Source organism: Nothobranchius furzeri, chromosome 9, assembly GCF_043380555.1.
Source record: "Nothobranchius furzeri strain GRZ-AD chromosome 9, NfurGRZ-RIMD1, whole genome shotgun sequence".
Classification (NCBI taxonomy): Eukaryota; Metazoa; Chordata; class Actinopteri; order Cyprinodontiformes; family Nothobranchiidae; genus Nothobranchius; species Nothobranchius furzeri.
Window position 1 is genome coordinate 67,477,387 of NC_091749.1, and position 22,439 is coordinate 67,499,825.

General features: G+C 46.4%; 1 protein-coding gene across 3 annotated transcripts in view; it reads right to left on the minus strand.

The window, feature by feature from the left end:
• tln2a (talin 2a) overlaps window positions 1–22,439 on the minus strand; it is a 123,921-nt gene that overhangs the window by 45,578 nt on the left and 55,904 nt on the right. For all 3 annotated transcript variants that reach the window (XM_054731947.2, XM_070555111.1, XM_070555112.1), the window contains exons 3-11: window positions 16,968–17,128; window positions 16,057–16,154; window positions 11,464–11,593; window positions 11,211–11,363; window positions 9,060–9,202; window positions 7,331–7,458; window positions 7,156–7,219; window positions 6,960–7,064; window positions 608–763 (exon numbers count right to left, since the gene is read on the minus strand). In XM_054731947.2, the coding sequence (XP_054587922.1) occupies window positions 608–763; window positions 6,960–7,064; window positions 7,156–7,219; window positions 7,331–7,458; window positions 9,060–9,202; window positions 11,211–11,363; window positions 11,464–11,593; window positions 16,057–16,154; window positions 16,968–17,103 (1,113 nt within the window). In that variant the 5' untranslated portion in view covers window positions 17,104–17,128. The remainder of the gene's footprint in view (window positions 1–607; window positions 764–6,959; window positions 7,065–7,155; window positions 7,220–7,330; window positions 7,459–9,059; window positions 9,203–11,210; window positions 11,364–11,463; window positions 11,594–16,056; window positions 16,155–16,967; window positions 17,129–22,439) is intronic.

Genomic DNA, 22,439 nt, shown 5'->3' on the forward strand with positions numbered 1-22,439 from the left:
ACACACATGCACACACACACACACACACACACACACACATGTGCACACACACATACACAAGCACACCCACATGCGCACACACACATGCGCACGCACGCACGCACAAGCACAGACACACATACACACACGTGCACACACACAAACACACAGGAACGCACACACACACACACACACACACAAGCACACACACGCACGCACGCACACACACACACACACACACACACACACATGTTGGTCCACCTGAAGCTGCAGCACAAACACATTCACCTAAAAACCGCCTCGCGGTTTGATAACGGAGATCTCTGCTGTTTCCATCAAGCATTTTTCATTTTTTCACAAGTTAGCCTTCAGGAAGCCGGCGGCATCAGCGACAGAGATTTTACCGATCAATAAGATTAAACTCGTGTTGTTGTCGGACTCCGAGTGTGGACACGAAGGACAGATATTTAGGACAGAGGAGACAAAAGGGTTTGTTCCATCCCTGGAAGATGGAGCGTGGTCTGGCGTCTGGTTTGGTTTTGGTGAATCTATCAGCTTACCGAGTGTTTTAGGATCAGGAGATGCTGTGTGAGTGTGTGCAGGTCTTTTCGCCCGGCCTGTGTCTCACCAGCGTGAAGCTCTTGGGTGATGCGGCCCACCTCCTCACGGACGTCAGCGGCCACTCCTGAACCACGTCTTTGGTCTTCTCATCCACCCTCATCACGGACTCTTTGGTGATGCCCAACAGTCGCGGCACCAGCTTGTTTTTACTCTTCATCTTCTCCTGCAAGCAAACCAAACACATCTGAATAAAAACACTGGAATGAAACTAAAGAGCACATCTCCGTCACATGAGCGCACAAACTTCTCTAACATTCTTTAAAAACATTATTAGCATGAAAGCATTTCAGGTGGAGTTGGAGGACTTTGCATGGCTGTATTTATGCATAGTTCATCATAAACATTTGAAATGACTGACATAGTAAATATGTGGGGGTTTGCCATGAGGTGGTCTAACTGGACTACTGGGAATTCCCTCGTGTGCATCTGGATTTAGGTCTACATCCTTAGTTGTTGCAGTAAGCGCAGGATGCTGGACTACAGGTAATCCGATGTCCTAAACCAGCGATTTTCTAGAGTCCAAACACAAAAGACATCCGTGACGTTCCTTTCTTGAGCTTTCTGATCATCTGGAATGAAAACAGATTTTACTAAAAGTCATTAAAAGTCTTTTAAGTGTAAATGTGCAGTTTCAGAAACTCGTCCTTAAACAATAAATAATAATAAAACTGATGCCCAACATCTCTTGGCTGAGTCCAGGGAGCTGGGCAGTCCCAGTGCATTCTGGGATTTGGAGTCTCAGTGACATACACAATCTGTTGTGCAGCAGCTTGCTGAAGGCAGACACTTTTATTTTTTGCACTAGCGTTTTCCTTTAGGGGCTTTTATTGTTACTGCTTTACCATTTTTATTGTCTTTTTTATTTTTTTAATGCATGCTCTTACCGGATGCTGCTTTTTTTTTCTTCAAATGTTTGTGTTCAGCACCTTGGGTTTCTGCTGAGGCAGTAAAATGTGCTTCATAAATGAAATGTCTTTGTGAAATTATTGAGAAACCATTTCTTAATGACTATTTTGGCGGTTGTTGGGTTAGCGTCCAGGAAACAGCAGAGAACGTCTCGGCTAGTAGGAGCTAACCATTAGCATTAGCAACTCCACCACACAGCAGAACTCCTCCAGGCTTGTGGTATTCATGGAGATAAAACATCAACGTTGCAGTGCTAACAGAGTCAGTGTTAGTGCCGTGCTGTTAGCCAATCAGAGGAGAGATGTCCAAATATCAGGAAATAAGACTGAATCCTGTCGTCTGAAGCTAGTTTCTCCTCCAGCTAACTTCCGCATCCTCAGATAGCCGCACCGGAGCATTTCCCCCACATAACGACTTAGTAATTTGAATTTAAGTTTAGTTATTTAATGTTAATTTTAGTGTTTACATGTTAATCAAAGGTTAGAGCTACGGATAGACCGATATGGTAGCTGGTCTGTATTTTAAATAGTGCCTTGTAGGGTTCTACAACCCCCCAAGGCGCTTTACAACACATCCAGTCATTCACCCACACACACACTAGGGTGACCATATTTCCATTTCCAAAAAAGAGGACAGGAGATGAATGCCTACCGATGACATCACACTAGGGCTGGGCGATACGGCCTAAAATCAACATCACGAGATATTGAGGATTTAACCTCGATAACGATAAATGGATGATAACTACAGGTATGCGCAGAGACAAAAGTTGTCCACTAGATGGGGCTGTCACATTTTTTACATGACTCAAGGTGGTTCATCTTCTTAAAGGGACATGAATGTTGCCAACCTACACACATCTTTTCATTTTTTATTATTTAATTTATTGGCATGAGAAACATTATCACAGTAAGAGTCACAAATGTCCATAATACATTTTCAATTTATTGCCCAGACCGGGGGTCGGCAACCCGCGGCTCTGGAGTCGCATGCGGCTCTTCCATCCATCTGATGCGGCTCTCTGTGCTTGTAAAATAATGAATGGATAATTAAATAAAATGCTTTATATTTTACTGCATTAATTTTACATCTGTATGCCAATTCCATGTAAAGATTGTCTGCATAAACCTGAACAGATCCAACCCGGTCTTACTGTGAGACCGGGTTGACGGGTCACGCTTGTGCGTAATCATATCGGCGCTTTCTGAGCTGAAGAGGATGTGAGATTCTGGGATTCTCCTCAGACGGCTCCTGGATGTGTCGCCACATTGGAGACAGGAACAAGCGCTATTCAGCCAAAGTTTCATAATCAGGGAACATTTTCTAAGTGACAAGTCTCGCTTCAGTCGGAGGAATCTTCCCGCATGCGCTTTGGTTCTGCGACGCGCTCCAAGCCTCTCTCCACATCTTCAGCTCGCTGTGCACCGTACGTACGCGCTGACAGTGAGCTGCGCTGAGCAGTGTCCAGCTCAGATGTTCAGATGGGAATCTTTTCTTGAGTGATTTAGCTACATCTGCGATGTGCGTAACGAAGAAAATGTCAGTTCGTCTGCATGCATCGGGGTAATTCTGTCTACTCTTTCTTCGTCAAAATAAACGGTCAAACACGGGAACTGTCTGGTCAGCACAAGCCCTGCTTTTAACTGTTCTGTTTTCTTGTGAAAATTGTTGCAAAGAGATATAATTTAACTTGATTAACACCAGAGCCAGGCGCACTACGCCGTTATCTCCGTCACTGTAAATGAGGGAAAAACAAATTGATCGGATCCTTTTCTGACCTTCCCCATCTACAAAGTTTAATTACAACAATCAAACGTGACAGAGCCTGGATTTGTATTCTGAACAGTCTGAACATGTTTTAAAAAGAAACGTATGACAAAAGTGGCACCTGCTCAGTAAAACCACCAACAGGGTGAAAAATATCTAAATATTGTAGGCAGAGGCGGGCTACAACTTCTGGATCCATTTTATATAAATCGTTTTATTGATTATCGTCTTATGAAAGATAACTTTGACGTACACGAGCGACCGGTACCGGCTGCTGTCACCTGTTGTGATTGGTTAAAGCAGCTCTCTGCTGTCTGAGGGTAGGCCCCGCCCACAACGCCGCAGCTGCAGTGGCTCCCAGTGTTTTCTTTACTGTGGGAAACGGGTAATAATGGCTCTTTGATGGGAACAGGTTGCCAACCCCTGGCCCAGCCCTACGTCACACTACGGCAAAACCACACAAACCATGTTAGGACCCTTTTTTTTCCAGGTGAAGAGCTAAAATTAGTATCAGATTCTGCCAACGAAAAGGCTCTAAAACAATTCATATGCAAATATTTAGCAAATTTATTGCTAAATCTCATTTTTCTGCTGCTTTAGTGCTGCAGAAACGTTTTATTAATAAGAAATTATTATACCTTTTGTTTACTACAGCATCGGTAAGCTTCCTGTGCACAGATTGTTAAGGATGCTTGTTTCAGCTGCATAGATGTAATTTTCACTTAAGAAGTGAGGGGGACACGGGGGGTGGGGGCGTATCTTTACAGTATGCTCTAATTGGAAACAGGCTTCAACACAAACGGTTGTTTTCCGCTTGGTCCTAGAGCTCAACCAGTGTCAGTTTAATATAGCGTAATATTGTTTTTGGATGGTAAAAAGTGCAGGGGTCAAAACTTGACTTTGGATAAAGTGGTGGTGGGGGGGGGGAGACATGTCCCCCCTGGCCCCCCCAAAAAGTATGTCCATGTTCAGCTGTGTGATTAGACAATAGGGTCAATGAAAAAAAGTTTGTCACAGACTCCATGGAAACTTTCAGAGAATCCACAAACAGTGGCTTTCACATGGTTTTGTTACTGACGGATGTTTGTTAGTTTAGAAAAGAAGCAGATGAGACATCATGTCCGACAGAGTTGTTGTTTGTTGGACAACATTAGAACATGTCAGTGATGTCTGGGGTGTTTTTATAAAAACGGTATAATTAACACTCCTGGACAGGGTAGGAATTACACAGAGGCTTCTGGGGGAACCCAGTGATGGGGGGGGGGGGGGGGGGTCAATTTAGCCTTGGCCCCCAAAATGCCTTGAAACGGCCCTGGGTGTCTGACTGAGTTTTGAAGGTGATCTGAATTGTATCAGATGTATAAATATTACATGTGTATAACTCATTACTTCATACAGGTAGAAATGTGTAGTGGAGGTAAATCTACCAACATTTTACTTTTCAAACATTTTTCTTTGTTTTCTTGATTTTATTGAACTATTTTCCTGTCTGTCTCTCATCTTCCTGCATCTCCTCTAAACTCTCCAGAAAATCTGCTGCCTGGATTCTTACTTTTTCACCTCATCAGTTACTTTTGAGCAGATCAAAGGGATCTCCTGACCGCGAAGCGGAGAGCGCGTTTCGATGCTGCGTCAGTGAGGTGAAATCACTGCAGCACACGATGAGCGGAGCGCGTCAGGAACGATTAAAAGACAAGAGTACCAGAGGATATGAACAGATATGAACGATCATGTGTTAATAATAACGTTTTGTTGCATCACCTTGAGAATGGATCGTGCGCCGGACGCAGCGGGCGCACCAACGATCGGCGCTCTGCGTCCTCTCCGCTCAGCAGAATCCCGCTACGCTGAGAGTCCATAAATATTGTAATATAGGCACAAACTGGATCTTTCCATGAAAGAAATCTAACCTCCATAACTCGATCCCTGCTCCTGGATGAAAAACCAGACATTTTGATCAATGTAGGAAACCCCCACCCCCGGACAGAGAGTGAAAAGTGGACATGTCCGGGGGAAAGAGGACGTATGGTCAGCCTAACACACACACACACACTGGTGGTGATGAGCTACAGCTGCCCTGGGGCGCACTGACAAATGCCACAGGTCCCGCTGACCAACAGGCAAGGAGTGTCTTGACCAAGGACCCAACGACTGGAACAGACGGGGCTCGAACCTGCAACCCTCCAGTTACGGGGTGGGCACTTAACCCCTCCGCCACCGTAAAAAGCGGGGACATTTAAAAAAAAAATGAAGATGCCTATTAACGATCCACCGTGACCTTTGACCTTCTTTCAAAATCAGATTTGGACCTTTGGGATTGTTTGGCGTTTAAATTCTACATCCAACGAGATTTTTATATCTACCTTTCATGTTTCTGACGGTTTCGTTGTGTTCAAAATCAATAAAAACTCAGATTCTGAAATGTTTTTGATGAGACTTGATTTCCTGCGTGAATCCTGTGAAAATGAGCCGCTCAGCGTCTCTCCTGCCTAAGCGCTTTGGGCTTCCTGACAGGGTTGCGGAAGGCGCTTTATAAATAAAGCTTTGATTGATTGATTGATTGATTGAAGATCACTTCTGTTTATCCTGACCATCCTCAGGTATGTTCGTGTCTCTCTCTCTCTCACACACACACACACACACACACAAGCATGCACGCACGCACACGCACAAATGTGCACACACGCACGCGCGCACACACACACGTGCACACACACACACACGCAAACGTACACACGTGCGCGCGCACACACACACACACACACGCAAACACACACACATATGCACAAACATGCACGCACACACGCACGCGCGCACACACACACACACACACACACACACACACACACACACACACACACACACACACACACGTCTTCAGCAGGGTGTTCAGACGCGTAAAAGGTAGAGATGGCTGAATGCTGCAGGTTGCATGGAGCACAGCTAAACTTTGTGTTTCATATCCTGGCTGTCATCAAGGGTCCAGTATAAATTGGTTAAACATGGATTATAATCTGCATGAAAAAAGGGAAACTCACTAATTGTGACTTCATTAAAACATCACGGTTCGTGTCTAATTCCCACCGGCGAGCGTCACGGCCAGCGTCTCTGGTTTTATAACTCCAGCTCGCTGACGCTTCACAGGAATCAAAGGACAGATTAACAATCCAGCTACAAATACATCTAAAAAAATCTCTGCATGAAAGCTTGTCTTTCGTCTCTTGCCGACACGGCGGGGAGAGGGAAACATCCTGGCTGGTAATTATCTGTCTGTCAGCTACTTCTAACCACCTGCTGCATTCACTAAACAGCTTTTAGCAAACCCCAGACGCTCTGAAATGGTTTTTGTCCTTTTCTGCTCCCAGAAAAAAGGAGAAAAGGCTCCTTGGAGAAGTTCTAAATAAACTTCAGAAGAAGTTTTAGTCTGCCAGTGTAACCATGAAGCCGTTAAAGCCTGCTGCAGCTCACCGGTCCCCACGGGGACGGGTCAAACGCAGAAGTGAATTTCACCAGTGTGATGATGACGACTACGGGACTTTAAACCTGCTGCAGCTCAACTCCGAAGTCTGCTCTCCCACCAGAGAACAAAAGATCTAAAAGCTGCATTTTCCTCTGTTTTAGATTGAAAAATCTAAAACAGATTTTCTATTTACTATTACTTTAAAAGCATTAAACGAAAAACAAACCTTAACCAGGAAGAAGGAGACGCCATACGTCCTCAGAGAGCGTGCCAGTTTGACGTATTTCACTTTGGCTTCGATCTCGCTCATTTCTCCACAGTTTTTGTGCTCCTGGTGATTAGATCGGTTCAAAAAGGCGTTTAAACCCAACGCAGACCTTTCAAAATAAAAGCACAGCTTCATTAGGATGATGTGAACAAACCTGGAATAACTTCTTTTCAGCTCCTCTCTGCTTGATGTACTCTTTGGGTAAAAACTCCTTCAGGCTGGGAAAGAAAAACGCGTCAGGCTGGAATTCACAGATTTTCATGAATTGGTTCTAGCATCTTGATTTGTTTTCTCGTTTGTCTTTCCATTTCTACATCACAGAGCCTTACTCCAAGAATCCCGGCTTGTGTTTGTGCTCTATGTGAGGTCCGAACTGGATCTGGGCCTGAATGCCTCCAAACTCACAGGCCTTGTCGAACGACACAGGATGGGAACCGTTGAGGATGTCGTCTCGGGCCTGGAGGAAGAACAAAACAATGCTGTTTCATAGCAGGCTGCACCATGGTGGACGGCACGCGGTCGTGATTTTATCGTTGAAAACTGCACAAACTCCTCCCACACTCACAGATCTCTGCATGCAGTGAGATTTTTTTTTAGATGTTTTAAATCATTTAATAGCTGTTCATAAATTCTGCCTTCTGTGTGAAGCTCTAAATAACCTTTAGAGGACGCCCAGCCATAGAATAATAAATACACTGAATTATTTCTGCAGCATGCTTCAGCTTTACCTACACGAGTTGTTATTGATTTAGATGCTTTTCTGTAACGATCATCTATAATCCGGTTGATGCCGGGGACACACCGGCCGCCGAAGTGCCGCAAAAAGGGGACCGCCTTCATTCGGCGCCCTTGTTTTCCTATTCTATAGACCACATGGACCGCGAAGCGCCGCGTCAGCGCTCCAGCCCGCAGCGATCGTTTCGGCGTCTGCTCAATTTTTTTCTATTTTTTTTCGCGAGCCAAACCTAGACATAAGAGACAGGCCGGTAAATTTAACAAAATTAAGCATTTCAAAATACAATTGCACGATAGTCAAATGTGTTCGTAAACAGACACTGCATAAAAACCACACGAACACACACACACACAGCGAACTTGTGTGTGTGTGTGTGTGACCACGTGAAGGGGGTGTGGTTTTGGGTGTCTTTCAACCGGAGCAAACAGGACAGAGAGGCAGAAAGTCGTAGGCCAGCTATTAACAACTGGTTCACACCATAGGTTCACACACACACACACACACACACACACAGCAAGGGGGAGGGGGGTGTCGAGGAAAAGAGCAGAGAAAAGGCAGAGAGAAAATGGAGGACACCAAGTGGTTAACACATTCACTGCCAATGACGACTAAAGTCGTCATTTGCATTTTTTTACTGTTTGAGCATCAGAACGAGCCCCCGCGCTGAGAGAACAAACATCTCAGCCCTGAAGCCGATCTTCATCCGCATACGGCGCAGATCACATGATCAGGAAGCAACACATCCATGTGTTAGGAGATCGTTTTGGGCCGTTCCTGTAAAAAAAGTGAGGCGCGAACCGGAAAAGCTTCTGCCGATCACAATTCAACAACGGATTATGAAAGAACGGATAACGCTCGAAACGCGCGGCTTCTTCCTGATGTAAGAGGTGAGTCTCCTCTTTGTTTTGGTTGTTTTGGCATCGACATCATGCTAGCGCGCAACGTTCTGTGACTCTTAAAAAAACAGTAAAAATGGTGAGAAACGCTGACAGCGAAGGCCGTTAGTGATCAGGAAACGGCTGGCAGTGAATGAGTTAAAAGAAAAACTACGAGGCGCGCCTCGACCGGAGCGGAGAAGCAAGCGTCTGGTCTGAACTGAGGAGCAGCGAGCAGCGGCCGAATTTCGTGAGCGCTTCGCCTCCCGGCGCTTCGGTGGCCGGTGTGTCCCCGGCCTGACCTGGAGAGTTACTGCTCGTGGCTTTGAAGTCCTTTCACCCTTTGATCAGAATTCTCTCTGATTTAAAGTCAAAATTCACCAAAGTTGTATTGTTGTTCAGTTTCCTAAAAACGAGCGCTGATAGAGACGTCTGCAGGTGTTTTACCTGCACGTAGAGCAGGTTCAGTTGGACCGGGTCCCGTGAGTCCACGTTCTGGTCCGAGTAGAAGAACTTGCGCCTGAGCAGCAGAGTCTCGTTCTCGTCCACGCCCTGCTCTCTGAACGTCCTGCTGTGGTCCAGCCAGTTCACTGAAAACATCAAATCAAAGGAAAAGCTTCAGTTTCAATTCAATTCAAATATACTTTATTAATCCCAGAGGGAAATTATCAGTACACACAAACCAGAGATCAGATATAGGCAAAGACACATGACAAGAATTGGTGACTATGGTCATTCGCAACCCGAGTCTCTCTACCTTAATAGAGATCAGAGGGGTTTATATGAGGATTGGTTCAGGTGGAGGGAAAAAAAGGCACTTCAGAGTTACCCTCCACAGGGAGGGCAGCTTTGCTATGCAAAAAACACCTCAGACACAAATGCAACAAACTTCAGACATCACACACATAAGTGTCCACTAGGTGGGGCGGTAGGGTTGGGGACCTTCCACACATCAGTGCATGCAGCCGCGATAAGCAGCGCTCGTCACCTCCGTTTGGACAGTGGGAGGAGGTAGTTGGGTTTTAGAGAGCAGAGTGACTCCTGGAAACGATTCAACGGCCTTCACCGGTCGCAGTCCCACCCAGGCTGGGATAGGGAGACAGTTGCCATGGCGACGGCAGCATTCCACATTTCTTCTGAGGGGGAGTAATCACTTCAGCCTCACAGGCTCAAGGGCACCAGATTCAGATAAGGACTTGTTTTGGGGCCAGACAGAGATAATTTCCTCTCTGTCTAAAAGTTCTGTTGATCCTCAACCCCTCTAGATCCAATAATGGCATAGATTAATCAATCCCAATCCGTGCTGACCCGTCAACTTTCTCCTTGATCGAATCCACCTTCTGTGCCAGAGTCTGAATCTCAGCCAAAGCTCCAAGCTTACGACTCATCTCGACAATTATATGAGTTTGTGCGTTCACAGTAAACAGTGTAATCCATCCCTGAGCTCCGGAGGCTAAATGTGAGTTTTAACTCTTTTTAAAGATTATTTCACCCCTAATGAGTCAATGTTTTTGTGCATCGAGTCTCTGCTCGACAAATTTGGGGTTTCTAATCTTATTTTTCCTAACGGATCAGTAGTAAACTGGAAAAATTAATTCTACACTTAAAGTTTAATTAGGTACAAAAAAGACCATTTCTGAAAGATTATTATTCTGCAGTTTCAGTCCGGTTAAAAACGACCAAATACTGATTAATTTAAAGGTGTGGACCACTTGTTTAATCATCTGCAGCGGTCTCTAGTAGGAACGAATGCCCTGCAAGTCGTACTCGGGGAAACAAAGCTCTGGCGCACCAGTTTCAGGAATGAGCTACATCAGAGTAGAGCTCAACTCAACAGGATTTGGAGCCTTACTTCCTGAGATTTGGACATCTCTCCTCTGATTGGCTAACAGCAACATGACTCTGATTCTGTTTGCTCTACAACGATGATGTCTTATCTCCACAAATAACACAAGCCTGGAGGAGTTGCTAATGCTAACAGTTAGCTTCCACTAGCTGAGACGTTCTCTGCTGTTTCCTGGACGCTACACCAACAACAGCTTTCCCCGTTGAGAGTCAAGATGGGCGAGTCCAGGATGTTAAGTGACAGTGTGATGTAGATCTGTAAGGATTATCTAATCCTAGAGTTTCACCGTCTATTTTCTATCAGACGCTAATGCAGGAGATAGGTGTAGGAGACTACTTTCATGTTCAGCCTGCATGAGACACTCATTATAATCAAAAATAATCATTAAAAATGTTTTCTCAGTGAACCACGCCTTTAAGTATTTTAACCCCTTAAAAACTATGAATTTAAAATGGTTGCATGTATTCAGTTTATAAAACTGGATTGAACTCAACTCAGTTTAATCTCATTTAGTTTAGTTGTTGCTAAAATAAAACCCATGAATGAAACTTTTATTGTGCTCATTTTTTTTACTCGGAAGGCAGTGATGAAGCAGTGACACCAAACTGGCGTTTAAAGGGTTAAAATCCTGAAAACATTTAAATGTTTGGTGATTTTTAAGAGATTTATGCCTAAAAAAGCAGAACACTGGTTTTGTTTGGCAGCTGAGAGACAGTGAGCCATCTGGAGATGGTAAGTAGATGTCCACCTACATTCATCGTCTGTGTGCAGTTTGGCTTTCAGCTTCTCCATCTTCCTCTCATCCCGCAGCAGTGTCCGGTCTTTCTTCAGCGTCCCCGTTCCCTCCTCCTTTTTCTCCTCCGCCGTCTCCTGGATCAGAGAGTACTCCTCATAGTTCGTGATCCCTGAGGTCAAAAGGGGGAAACAATAATTCCGATGAGACCGGAGTGGATGGAAGTTTGTTTCCTCTTTAGGGGGAACATCTGAGAGAATGAAAGGACGAACCTATCCTGCTGCAGATGGTGACGAGCAGCTCGCCCACCGTCTTAGAGTCGTCCACCATGATTGTTTTTACGGCTCCGTCCAACATTTTGATTTTCTGGGGTCGTTGCTTCTTCTTGTATTCGAGGATGTCCTGGAAAGTAGGAACAGGAACAATCAGAAGGAGAGATAAAGAATCCAGGAAGGCTCCAGAGTCGCTGCTGAGGAAAATCATCAAACACATCCGGAAAGAGAGAGAAAACCGGATTTAACAGCCCGCTGCTCGGCTCCAGTCACACGAGGAGGTGAGAAGAGTCTGTCACAGTCATGCTTCTACCTGGGATGCCTTTGGTGGCTTTAGAGAGGACTTCACCACAGATGGACGGAGAAACGGACGGCAGCTGAAGCTCCTCCAGCTGTTTCTCTTTTTATGGGAGCTAATTTCCTTTTATAACACTTCAAATTAAAGTCACGTTTTGATAAATTGTTTAAAATGCTTTTATACTCGAGTTAAAGGGACATTTCTGAGTTTACATGCAACAGGACTGATAAGCTAACGGCTAGTCTGAGTCTTTGGCGCCATCTGCGCATGCACATTTTATTTTAGAAATAATTTGTTAGTTTTTGATCTAATGATCATTTTGAAGGAAATATTAGGCAAAACCTGCCAGATGTGACATTTTATAATAATAATAATAATGCATTGAACTTCGAAGGATCTTTCATGGCGGTTAAAACGAAGAGTCGGAGTACCCGGCCCGGAGGGTTACCGGGGTCCCACCCTGGAGCCAGGCCTGGGGTTGGGGCCCGTGAGCGAGCGCCTGGTGGCCGGGCTTTCGCCCATGGGGCCCGGCCGGGCCGAGCCCAAACCGGATACATGGGCTCGTCCAACTGTGGACCCACCACCCGCAGGAGGAACATGAAGGGTCCGGTGCAATGCGAATCGGGTGGCAGACCAAGGCGGGAGCCTTGGCGGTCCAATCCCCGGACAAGAAAACTAGTTTTTGGGACATGGAACGTCACCTCGCTGGCGGGGAAGGAGCCGGAGCTTGTGGCAGAGGTTGAGCGGTACCGGCTAGATATAGTCGGACTCACCTCGACACATTGCATTGGCTCTGGAACCCGAGATCTGGAGAGGGGTTGTACACTCTACTTTGCTGGAGTTGCTCCGGGTGAGAGGCGGAGGGCTGGGGTTGGCTTTTTGTTAGCCCCGAGACTCTCTGCCTGTGTGTTGGGGTTTACCCCGGGGGACGAGAGAGTAGCTTCCTTGCGCCTTCGGGTCGGGGAACGGGTCCTGACTGTTGTTTGTGCTTATGGGCCAAATATCAGTTCAGAGTACCCACCCTTTTTGGAGTCCCTGGGACGAGTGCTAGATAGTGCTCCATCAGGGGACTCCATTGTCCTGCTGGGGGACTTCAATGCTCACGTGGGCAATGACAGCTTGACCTGGAGGGGTGTGACTGGGAGGAACGGCCCACCTAATCAGAACTCGAGCGGTGTTTTGTTATTGGACTTCTGTGCAAGCCGCAGTTTGGCCATAACGAACACCATGTTCGAACATAAGGATGCCCACCGGTACACTTGGTACCAGGGCAGCCTAGGTCACAGGTCGATGATAGATTTTGTAGTCGTATCATCTGACCTGCGGCCGTATGTTTTGGACACCCGAGTGAAGAGAGGGGCGGAGCTGTCAACTGATCACCACCTGGTGGTGAGTTGGATCAGATGGCAAGGGAACATGCCGCGTAGACCTGGCAGACCCAAACGCATAGTGAGGGTCTGCTGGGAACGCCTGGCAGAAGAACCTGTCAAGACGGTCTTCAACTCCCACCTCCGGCAGAGCTTTGACCACGCCCCGAGAGCAGTGGGGGACATTGAGTCCGAGTGGGCCTTGTTCCACTCTGCGATTGTCGAGGCGGCTGTTGCTAGCTGTGGTCGTAAGGTGGCCGGTGCCAGTCGTGGTGGCAACCCCCGTACCCGCTGGTGGACACCAGAAGTTCGGGGAGCCGTCAGGCTGAAGGAGGAGGCCTACAGGGCGTGGCTGGTCTGTGGGTCTCCGGAGGCAGCAGACAGGTACCGGATAGCCAAGCGGGGTGCAGCAGTGGCAGTTGCCGAGGCAAAATCTCGGGCGTGGGAGGAGTTTGGTGAGGCCATGGAGAAAGACTATCGATCGGCTCCAAAGAGGTTCTGGCAAACTGTCCGGCGCCTCAGGAGAGGAAGGCAGCAACTCGCTCACACTGTTTACAGTGGGGATGAGGAGCTGCTGACGTCAACTGAGGCTATAGTCGGACGGTGGAAGGAATACTTTGAGGAGCTCCTCAATCCCACCAATGCGCATTCCGAGGAGGAACCAGAGCTGGGAGGCCTGGGGATGGACTGTCCGATCTCGGGGGCAGAAGTTGCTAAGGTAGTCAAACAACTACACAGCGGCGGAGCCCCGGGGGCGGATGAGGTTCGTCCTGGGTATCTCAAGGCTATGGATGTTGTAGGGCTGTCATGGTTGACACGTCTCTACAACATTGCGTGGTCATCGGGGGCAGTTCCTAGGGAGTGGCAGACCGGGGTGGTGGTCCCCATCTTTAAGAAGGGTGACCTGAGGGTGTGTTCCAACTATAGGGGGATCACACTCCTCAGCCTCCCTGGAAAGGTCTACTCCAAGGTACTGGAGAGGAGGGTCCGATCGATAGTTGAATCTCAGATAGAGGAGGAGCAATGTGGTTTTCGTCCTGGCCGTGGAACTGTGGACCAGCTCTATACCCTTGCAAGGGTGATGGAGGGGGCATGGGAGTTTGCCCAACCAATCCACATGTGCTTTGTGGATTTGGAGAAGGCTTATGACCGTGTCCCCAGGGGCACCCTGTGGGGGACGCTCCAGGAGTATGGGGTGGGTGGCTTTCTGTTAAGGGCCATTCAGTCCCTTTACCAGAGGAGCGTGAGTTTGGTCCGCATAGCCGGTAGTAAGTCGGACCTGTTCCCAGTGAGGGTTGGACTCCGCCAGGGCTGCCCTTTGTCACCGGTTCTGTTCATCACTTTTATGGGCAGAATTTCTAGACGCAGCCGTGGTGTGGAGTGTGTCGAGTTTGGTGGCAGGAGAATTTCGTCTCTGCTTTTTGCGGATGATGTGGTCCTCCTAGCTTCATCCAGCTCTGACCTTCAGCTCTTGCTGGGTAGGTTCGCGGCCGAATGTGAAGCGGCTGGGATGAGGATCAGCACCTCCAAATCTGAGACCATGGTTCTCGACCGGAAAAGGGTGGCTTGCCACCTCCGGGTCGGGGGAGAGGTCCTACCTCAAGTGGAGGAGTTTAAGTATCTCGGGGTCTTGTTCACGAGTGAGGGTAGGAGGGATCGGGAGATCGACAGGCGGATTGGGTTGGCGTCTGCAGTGATGCGGACGCTGAGCCGATCTGTCGTGGTGAAGAGGGAGCTGAGCCAGAAAGCCAGGCTCTCGATTTACCGGTCGATCTACGTCCCAATCCTCACCTATGGTCATGAGCTTTGGGTAATGACCGAAAGAACGAGATCGCGGATACAAGCGGCCGAAATGAGTTTCCTCCGTAGGGTGGCCGGGCTCAGCCTTAGAGATAGGGTGAGGAGCTCGGACATTCGGGAGGGACTCGGAGTAGAACCGCTGCTCCTCCGGATCGAAAGGAGCCAGTTGAGGTGGTTTGGGCATCTGGTCAGGATGCCTCCTGGACGCCTCCCTGGGGAGGTGTTTCGGGCATGTCCTGCCGGCAGAAGGCCCCCGGGTCGACCCAGGACACGTTGGAGAGGTTACATCTCCAATCTGGTCCGGGAACGCCTTGGGGTCCTGCCGGAGGAGCTGGTGGACAAGGCCGGGGAGAGGACGGCCTGGAGCTCCCTAGTTGGGATGCTGCCCCCGCGACCCGGACCCGGATAAGCGGAGGAAGACGAAGACGAAGACGAAGCATTGAACTTATATAGCACTTTTCTAGACACCCAAAGACACTTTTCACACACTCTCACATTCACACACTGCTAGTGATGGTAAGCTACCTGGGGAGGTCTGTCAGAGGCGAGGCTGCCATTTGGCGCCGTCGGCACCTCTGACCACCGCTAACACAGGCAAGTTGGGTGAAGTGTCTTGCCCAAGGACACAACAGCAGGATACCCCTGGCGGGAGCTGGAATCGAACCCATGACCCTCCGATCATGAGGCAACCCGCTCTACCACCTGAGCTACTGCTGCCCCATTAATGTCACAGAATCCCACAGAAATACCCATCAAACAGATTCTGTCAGACATAAAATTGATCTCTCCAAACTAAGATCCTCTACTACAGGTAATACGGTCATTTGGAACAATTTCACACAGAGATAAACTTTAAAACGGCTCGGGTATCCTGTTCACGTGGTGAATAAAATCTGACGATTCCAGCAGCTCAAACTGAGGATTTGCACAAACTTGAGCCCTGCGTAAACATTACAGAGCTTTAACCAGATTTAGTTACCATTTCCACCATTTTATTTAAAATCCAAGCAATTATAAAACAACGAAAACGCAACTTAAAGCTCCACAGGTGGGGATTCTGTAAAAAGTGTTTGTTTGAGCTTTTCCTTGATTTTTAAGCTTCTTGGTTGAACTGATTGGTGTCTTTACCCCGTTACGGAGCATGTAGTAGTCAAGCGTCCGCCCAGACTCCAACCAGATGCCTTTTCTGGGGTCTTCATCGGACAAAAACAAGCCGTAGTCCGAAGCTGCAGGTAAAGAGAATACGTCCAATTAGAGCAAGGAGAGCACAAATTGAGTCAGGTGTAGCATATTCTCATTTATCTTGTTTTAGATGAAAGCTAAACAGAAACTGGAAATTTCAGAAACAGGGTATCTGCAGGTTTAAGGGAGCCAAATGTAAGACTTTTTAAGACCTTTTTTAAGGCCACTTTGACCAAATTTAAGCTATTTTTAAACTAAATTTAAGCTATAATTTCCAGCTATTGCCAGGAACCGGTGCTAACCATGTCGCAAACATGGGATTAGCCATCCAGTTACCATTAAACTTGCACTTCCCCATGGCGCAAGCTCTCACTAGCTTAACCAGCTAATGTGCTCATCTAAAAATAGCCCCTTTCACAACCAACTGAATGTGTACGGTTCCGCTTACGCCAACATCGCACACAAAAAATGCTGAACACCAACTAGAAATTCACGAAAATGACAAAAATAAAAGAATCTTGTTTATTGGGTCTTTGGTAATTTAAGACCTTTGGAAACTGTATTTAAGGATTATTTGTCATTTTTAAGGATTTTTAAGGCCTTAAATTTGGAAAAGCAAATTTAAGATGTTTTAAGACTTTTTAAGGACCCGCGGATACCCTGAGAGATGAATAAAAGAACGTAAAGATCAGTTTTTCAGTTTAATCTGTAAAAAAAGAAGCGAAAGAAGACAAAGAGTGGGACAGCAGAGGAGAAAAAGACAAATAAAACTTTTTAACAGATAACTTGAAGGATCATTACATGAGTTTTCTAAGCACGCAAAGGGAAAAGAAAAATCTAACAGCACTTTTACCCACCCTGTCCGGTCTGAGCCTCGGGGACCCGCTCTCTGATCACCCTGCAGGCGTCGTACACGGCCGTGGACGGCTCGAACTGCATCGTCTTCACTACGTTGCACTGGCGAACGCAGATTTTGAGCGACAGCACCACCATGTTGGCGGTTGATGTTCAGCTACACCTGAAACAAGCGAGAACAGAAAACGTTCCGTTTAAAGACAGGTCGGAGATGAGTCAAGCAACATCTGCACAGATGCTACGCTGGTGTGGGAATATTATAAAAGTTGAGACAGAATTCTCAGATGAAGTTGAATAAATCCCATCTTTTCTTCTCACTACTGCTGCTGATCAGCAAACGCACGCACACACACACACACACACACACACACACACACGCACGCACACACACACACCTGTCTTTCTATCATAGTGAGGACCTGCCATTGACTTCCATTCATTTCTGTGACTCCTCTATGCCTAACCCACACCCATACCCAATGCTGATCTATCCCTAACCCTAACCTCAACAAAAACTTTATTGAAACCAGACTGCTAAAACCAACTGGTACGCTTTTCAAAAAGGTGCAGACCACAAAAAATGTCCTCACTTTGAAAAATGACCTCACTCTGTTGGTTAAAACCTCATGATGGTCCTCAGTAGGTAATAAGTACAAGAACACACACACACAGGCACGCACACACACACGCACACACACACGCAGACACGCACACACACAGACACACACACACACACACACACACACACACACACACACACACACAGGCACGCGCACACACACACACACACACACACACACACACACACACACACACACACACACACACACACACACACACACACACACACACACACTGTAACATTGAAGCTTTTCTAAAACTTCATAAAAAAAACACAGCTGATAACTCAATTCTCACGTCCTGGAACGGTCCATCTGGCCTCCACCAGAACAAAGTATCAAACTGTTCTGAGCTGAGGAACAACGAAGCTCTCCACGGAGTTCTCTGCTCCGGTAAAACCGGTCAAAGCTAATCCCAACTTCAATTATTCATTTAGGCAAAGCTGTGATTCGGCCGCGATGGTTAGCAGGAGGATTCTTGTAGATTTTATGTTTCTTCTCAAAATGGAGAAAGGAAAAAGAGTTCTGTGGCTCCTAACAGAGCACATCCTGTCTGGAACCGACGGGAACACAGAGCAGCTCTGTGACAGGCAGGTCAGAGGTCAGGGCAGGTCATTGCTGACGTTCACACGCCTGGCCCGTCGTTTGCTTTTGACCCTGACTCTCAGAATCTGGTTCCTAAGTGAGATGTGTTCACACACACACATGGAAGTATGGGGGTGTTGGACCGGATCACCGTGTTCCAACCTGCCGGGAAAGATCAAAGTCTGTTTCTGACATTCTTCCGTTTACATTCTGATGATGGAAAATGATTTAATATAGAGTAGGGACAATTAATGCAGATATAAGTGCTTCGACACTTCTGGTGAGGGATTAGGAGTGTGTTCACTGATTTGGCAACATGGTCATAATGTTTTGGCTCCTCTTTTGTCCTTCTCAAACTACAAAACAGAACAAAAAAAATCCCAAAAGCCTTGGATGTTGCCGGACATAAACCGGTACAGCCTCCATAAAGAACTGGTTATCCTGTAATTACATTTTCAGCAGATAATCCAACATGAAAAAAACATCCTCCTTAAAAGATGAGCTTCAGAAAATAAATAAGATTCTCTAGAATATCAGTTTTTGATGAGATTAGTCGCTAAAGTCTCCGCTGTCTGAAGGCGCGTTTCCCTCATCTTGCAGAATAATCTCTGCAGCTTTTAGCCTCAACGAGGCTGGAGCAGAGGAGCCACGGAGGAAGATACGAGCGCGGGATCATCCATCCATCCATTTTCTGAACCCGCTTGTCCACGTAGGGTCGCGGGGGGTTGGTGCCTATCTCCAGTGGTCAACGGGCAATCAATTCAATTCAATTCAATTTTATTTATATAGCGTCAAATCACGACAAGAGTCGTCTCAAGGCACTTCACATAATAAACATTCCAATTCAGGTCAGTTCATTAAGCCAATCAGAAATAATGTTTCCTATATAAGGTACCCAGCAAATTGCATCAAGTCACTGACTAGTGTCAGTGACTATACAGCAATCCTCATACTAAGCAAGCATATAGCGACAGTGGACAGGAAAACTCCCTTTTAACAGGAAGAAACCTCCAGAGGATCCTTGCTCAGTATAAGCAGCCATCCTCCACGACTCACTGGGGATCAAGAAGACAGAGCAGGCAGACAAAGACACACACACACACACACACACACACACACACACACACACACACACAGACACACACACACACACACACACACACACACACACACACACACACACACACACACACACACCAAGCAGTGTGTCTATGGTTACATTGTGATTTCTTAGTAAATATTCTATTTGGCGAGAGATAAACTTTATTGTATTAATCCTAGTGGATCTATAATTAAACGGGTAAACTAGTAGTAGCACATCCAACGTCAAGGAAAGCAAAAAGTTATTATCAGGAGAGGGAGAAAGTTTAAGTGGTTAGCAGCAGTGTGCTAGACGATGGCCCCCTACATGAGGCTACCACAGCTCAGCAGAACAATCAGGCGGGGTACACCCCGGACAGAGAGCCAGTCCATCGCAGGGCAACACAGAAACACACAGGACAAACAATCATGCGCGCACACACTCACACCTGAGGACAATTTAGACAGACCAATCAACCTAACAGTCATGTTTTTGGACTGTGGGAGGAAGCCGGAGAACCCACGCATGCACAGGGAGAACATGCAAACTCCATGCAGAAAGATCCCAGGCCGGGAAGCGAACCCAGGACCTTCTTGCTGCAAGGCAACAGCGCTAACTGCTGCGCCACTGTGTAGCCGCACGGGATCATAATTATTTTGATTATGCTCATGAAGCAGAAATTATTACTGGTTATTAATCATTTTATCAGCTTACTGAGGGTTTCCTGGTGCGTTTTAACCACATCAAAGACGATATTACAACGCTGAGTATTTTACTTATATTTGAATAAATTAAATCAAGAAACACAGCTTTCTTTTTTTTTATTTAGCATGTTTTGTGAAATATCACAAATTTGCTCACGGCTAACATCCGAAACAAGCAAATAAACTTAAGAATTCTACAGGTGGAGTTTTGCTATAAATGTTCTTCACATAGTAGTGCAAACAATACATAAATGTTTCGTTTCAAAAAGGAATTATTTTATTTGCCTCTGAAACGCAGAAGACTACCACCCTCATCCAATAACATGAACGTCCCATTCTTAGTAACTGGATCCTGATCCATACATCAAACTGACACCCCCACCCCTCTTCAAATCACACACTCTCATCTCGGAGCAGCTGAACAGGAAGTGAAGCCAGGGCTGGGCAAGCTAGATCAGCTAGCGTACTTAATTGTCATTCGGCTACAGACTGGCCGAAGTAGCAGAGGGAGGTTTCCAGTGTAACAAGACCAGTCCGCCCCACTGGATCTCTAATCAGGTCCCAGAGGCTTTTCGCTGAGGACAAAGTCTGGAGAACTTCTGACCGGCACCGGACCATGAGGAGTCTATGGCTCTGTGGCTTTTATGTGCCAATTATGGCAGAAAAGGTGCCAACGAGTCAGAAAGACAGAATGACGTGTTTTTATGCTTGTGGGACAGCATCCGCTTCATTCTCCTGCACTTCGGAGTCAGGACCTGGGGGCGGAGCCAGAAGAAAAGGGGTTGGACTTTTTGAATTGTGTTTTTCAAAATGTTGCTTGCTAGAACAAATTTTTCCAGGAAAGCTGACCCTACCTTTAAGTGGGTGGTTATAGGTACCAGTGAGTACTCATCTGTGAGTACTTGTACTCTGGAAAAACGTGGCATCGCTTTATCCCCGAAACTTTGCAAAAAAATTGTGTAAACCCCCCCACATGTCCAGGTAAATCTACATGTAAGCTTTTATGTTGCCTCATGAGACAAAACCCTAACCCTAAAACCGATGACAATCCAGAAAAAAGACACCTATTATAATTGGCTCCAACATAATCCCCCTGACCTTTGACAGATTATTTGTTATTATTTATGTTACACACTGCACTTTAAACCTCTTTCAGCTGCATTAGACGTAAATCCGCTGTGAATCATCGTAGATTATTGCACTGCACAACAATAGTGTCTACACAAGGCTGACGACATCTTAAGCTTTTATTTAAGGACGCTCAGGCTCGAAGAGTTCATTCATAAACATCTTAAGCTGATAAATCTTGACTGTGAGGCTTAGAGGAAGTCCCTGAAATATCAAAGTGTAAATCTTCTTATCCTGATTTAAGACAAAACGCATCCTGATTACTGCTAAAACATCTCATCGTGGACTTTTTCCTCCTTCTGATGGAAGAACAGGAATTTCTGACCTCAAACCCCAAAACATTTAGACGAGTCATCTGGCAGCAAATAGGTTTAATGTGGGAATAAAGACTCAACCACGTCCTGGTCTGACGAACATCTAAAACGCTTTGTTTAGAGGGAAAAGAACATAACAAAATAAGGTGCTCAAAATGTTCTTTTTGTTTTCTGTCAGTAGTTCCATCTCCAAATCAAATTTTAAAACTTCACCTGAAGGCTCAAAAGCCAGAAAAAGCAAGTGAATGTATGGAAACCTGTCCTCTGAATGCCTGCGACACATTTTATGGCAAAAACAAGTCAGTACAATGCATTTGAAGAGGATTCAGTCAGTCACAAACACAGCTAAATATGGTTTAATCAGGTCAATGAAGAGGAATAGTTTTAGAAGAATTTACTGAGAGGAAAAACTGAAGCAAAGCTTCAGTTTAGATCCATGTAGGATGAAACCTCCGTGATCGTCTCCGTTTAGGCCAGCAGAGCCTCCATGAAAACCTCCAACATCCGAACCAGCTCTTTTCAAAAATCTGTTAAGACACTGAAGGTTCTGTGGCGTGTCTCCAGCTAAAAGGAATTCATAACCACATTTAGCGTGTTGTTGAATAAAAGCAGCTTGGGGTTGCACACCAAAACATCTGTGCCTTCTCCGATCTGCTATCTTTTGAAGTCAGTAATGCCGTCATGGCCGCGGAAAAATGGCTCACTCTGATAAAAGCAGGGGTGTTTCTCAATGCCAAGGAACCTTGCTTTGATGTCTTGGAAGGACAGTGTCCTCGTAAAGGTTGGTTTATGCTTGACGCGTCAGCGAGGTTCGCACGGCTCCACACAGCAAAATTGTGTCATTTTAACAACCACGCCCCTCCACCACGCCTCCGCACGGCCCAAATTTTCCGCACCGCGCACCTAGGAAATTTTCTAACCACGCGGACGGTCGGACGCGGAAAAACATGGCGGACCGGCAAGAACAAGTATGGCAGAGGTTCGTAAATACAGACATTTGTATGATTCAGCTCTCAAAGATCACCGTGATCAACATGTTGTT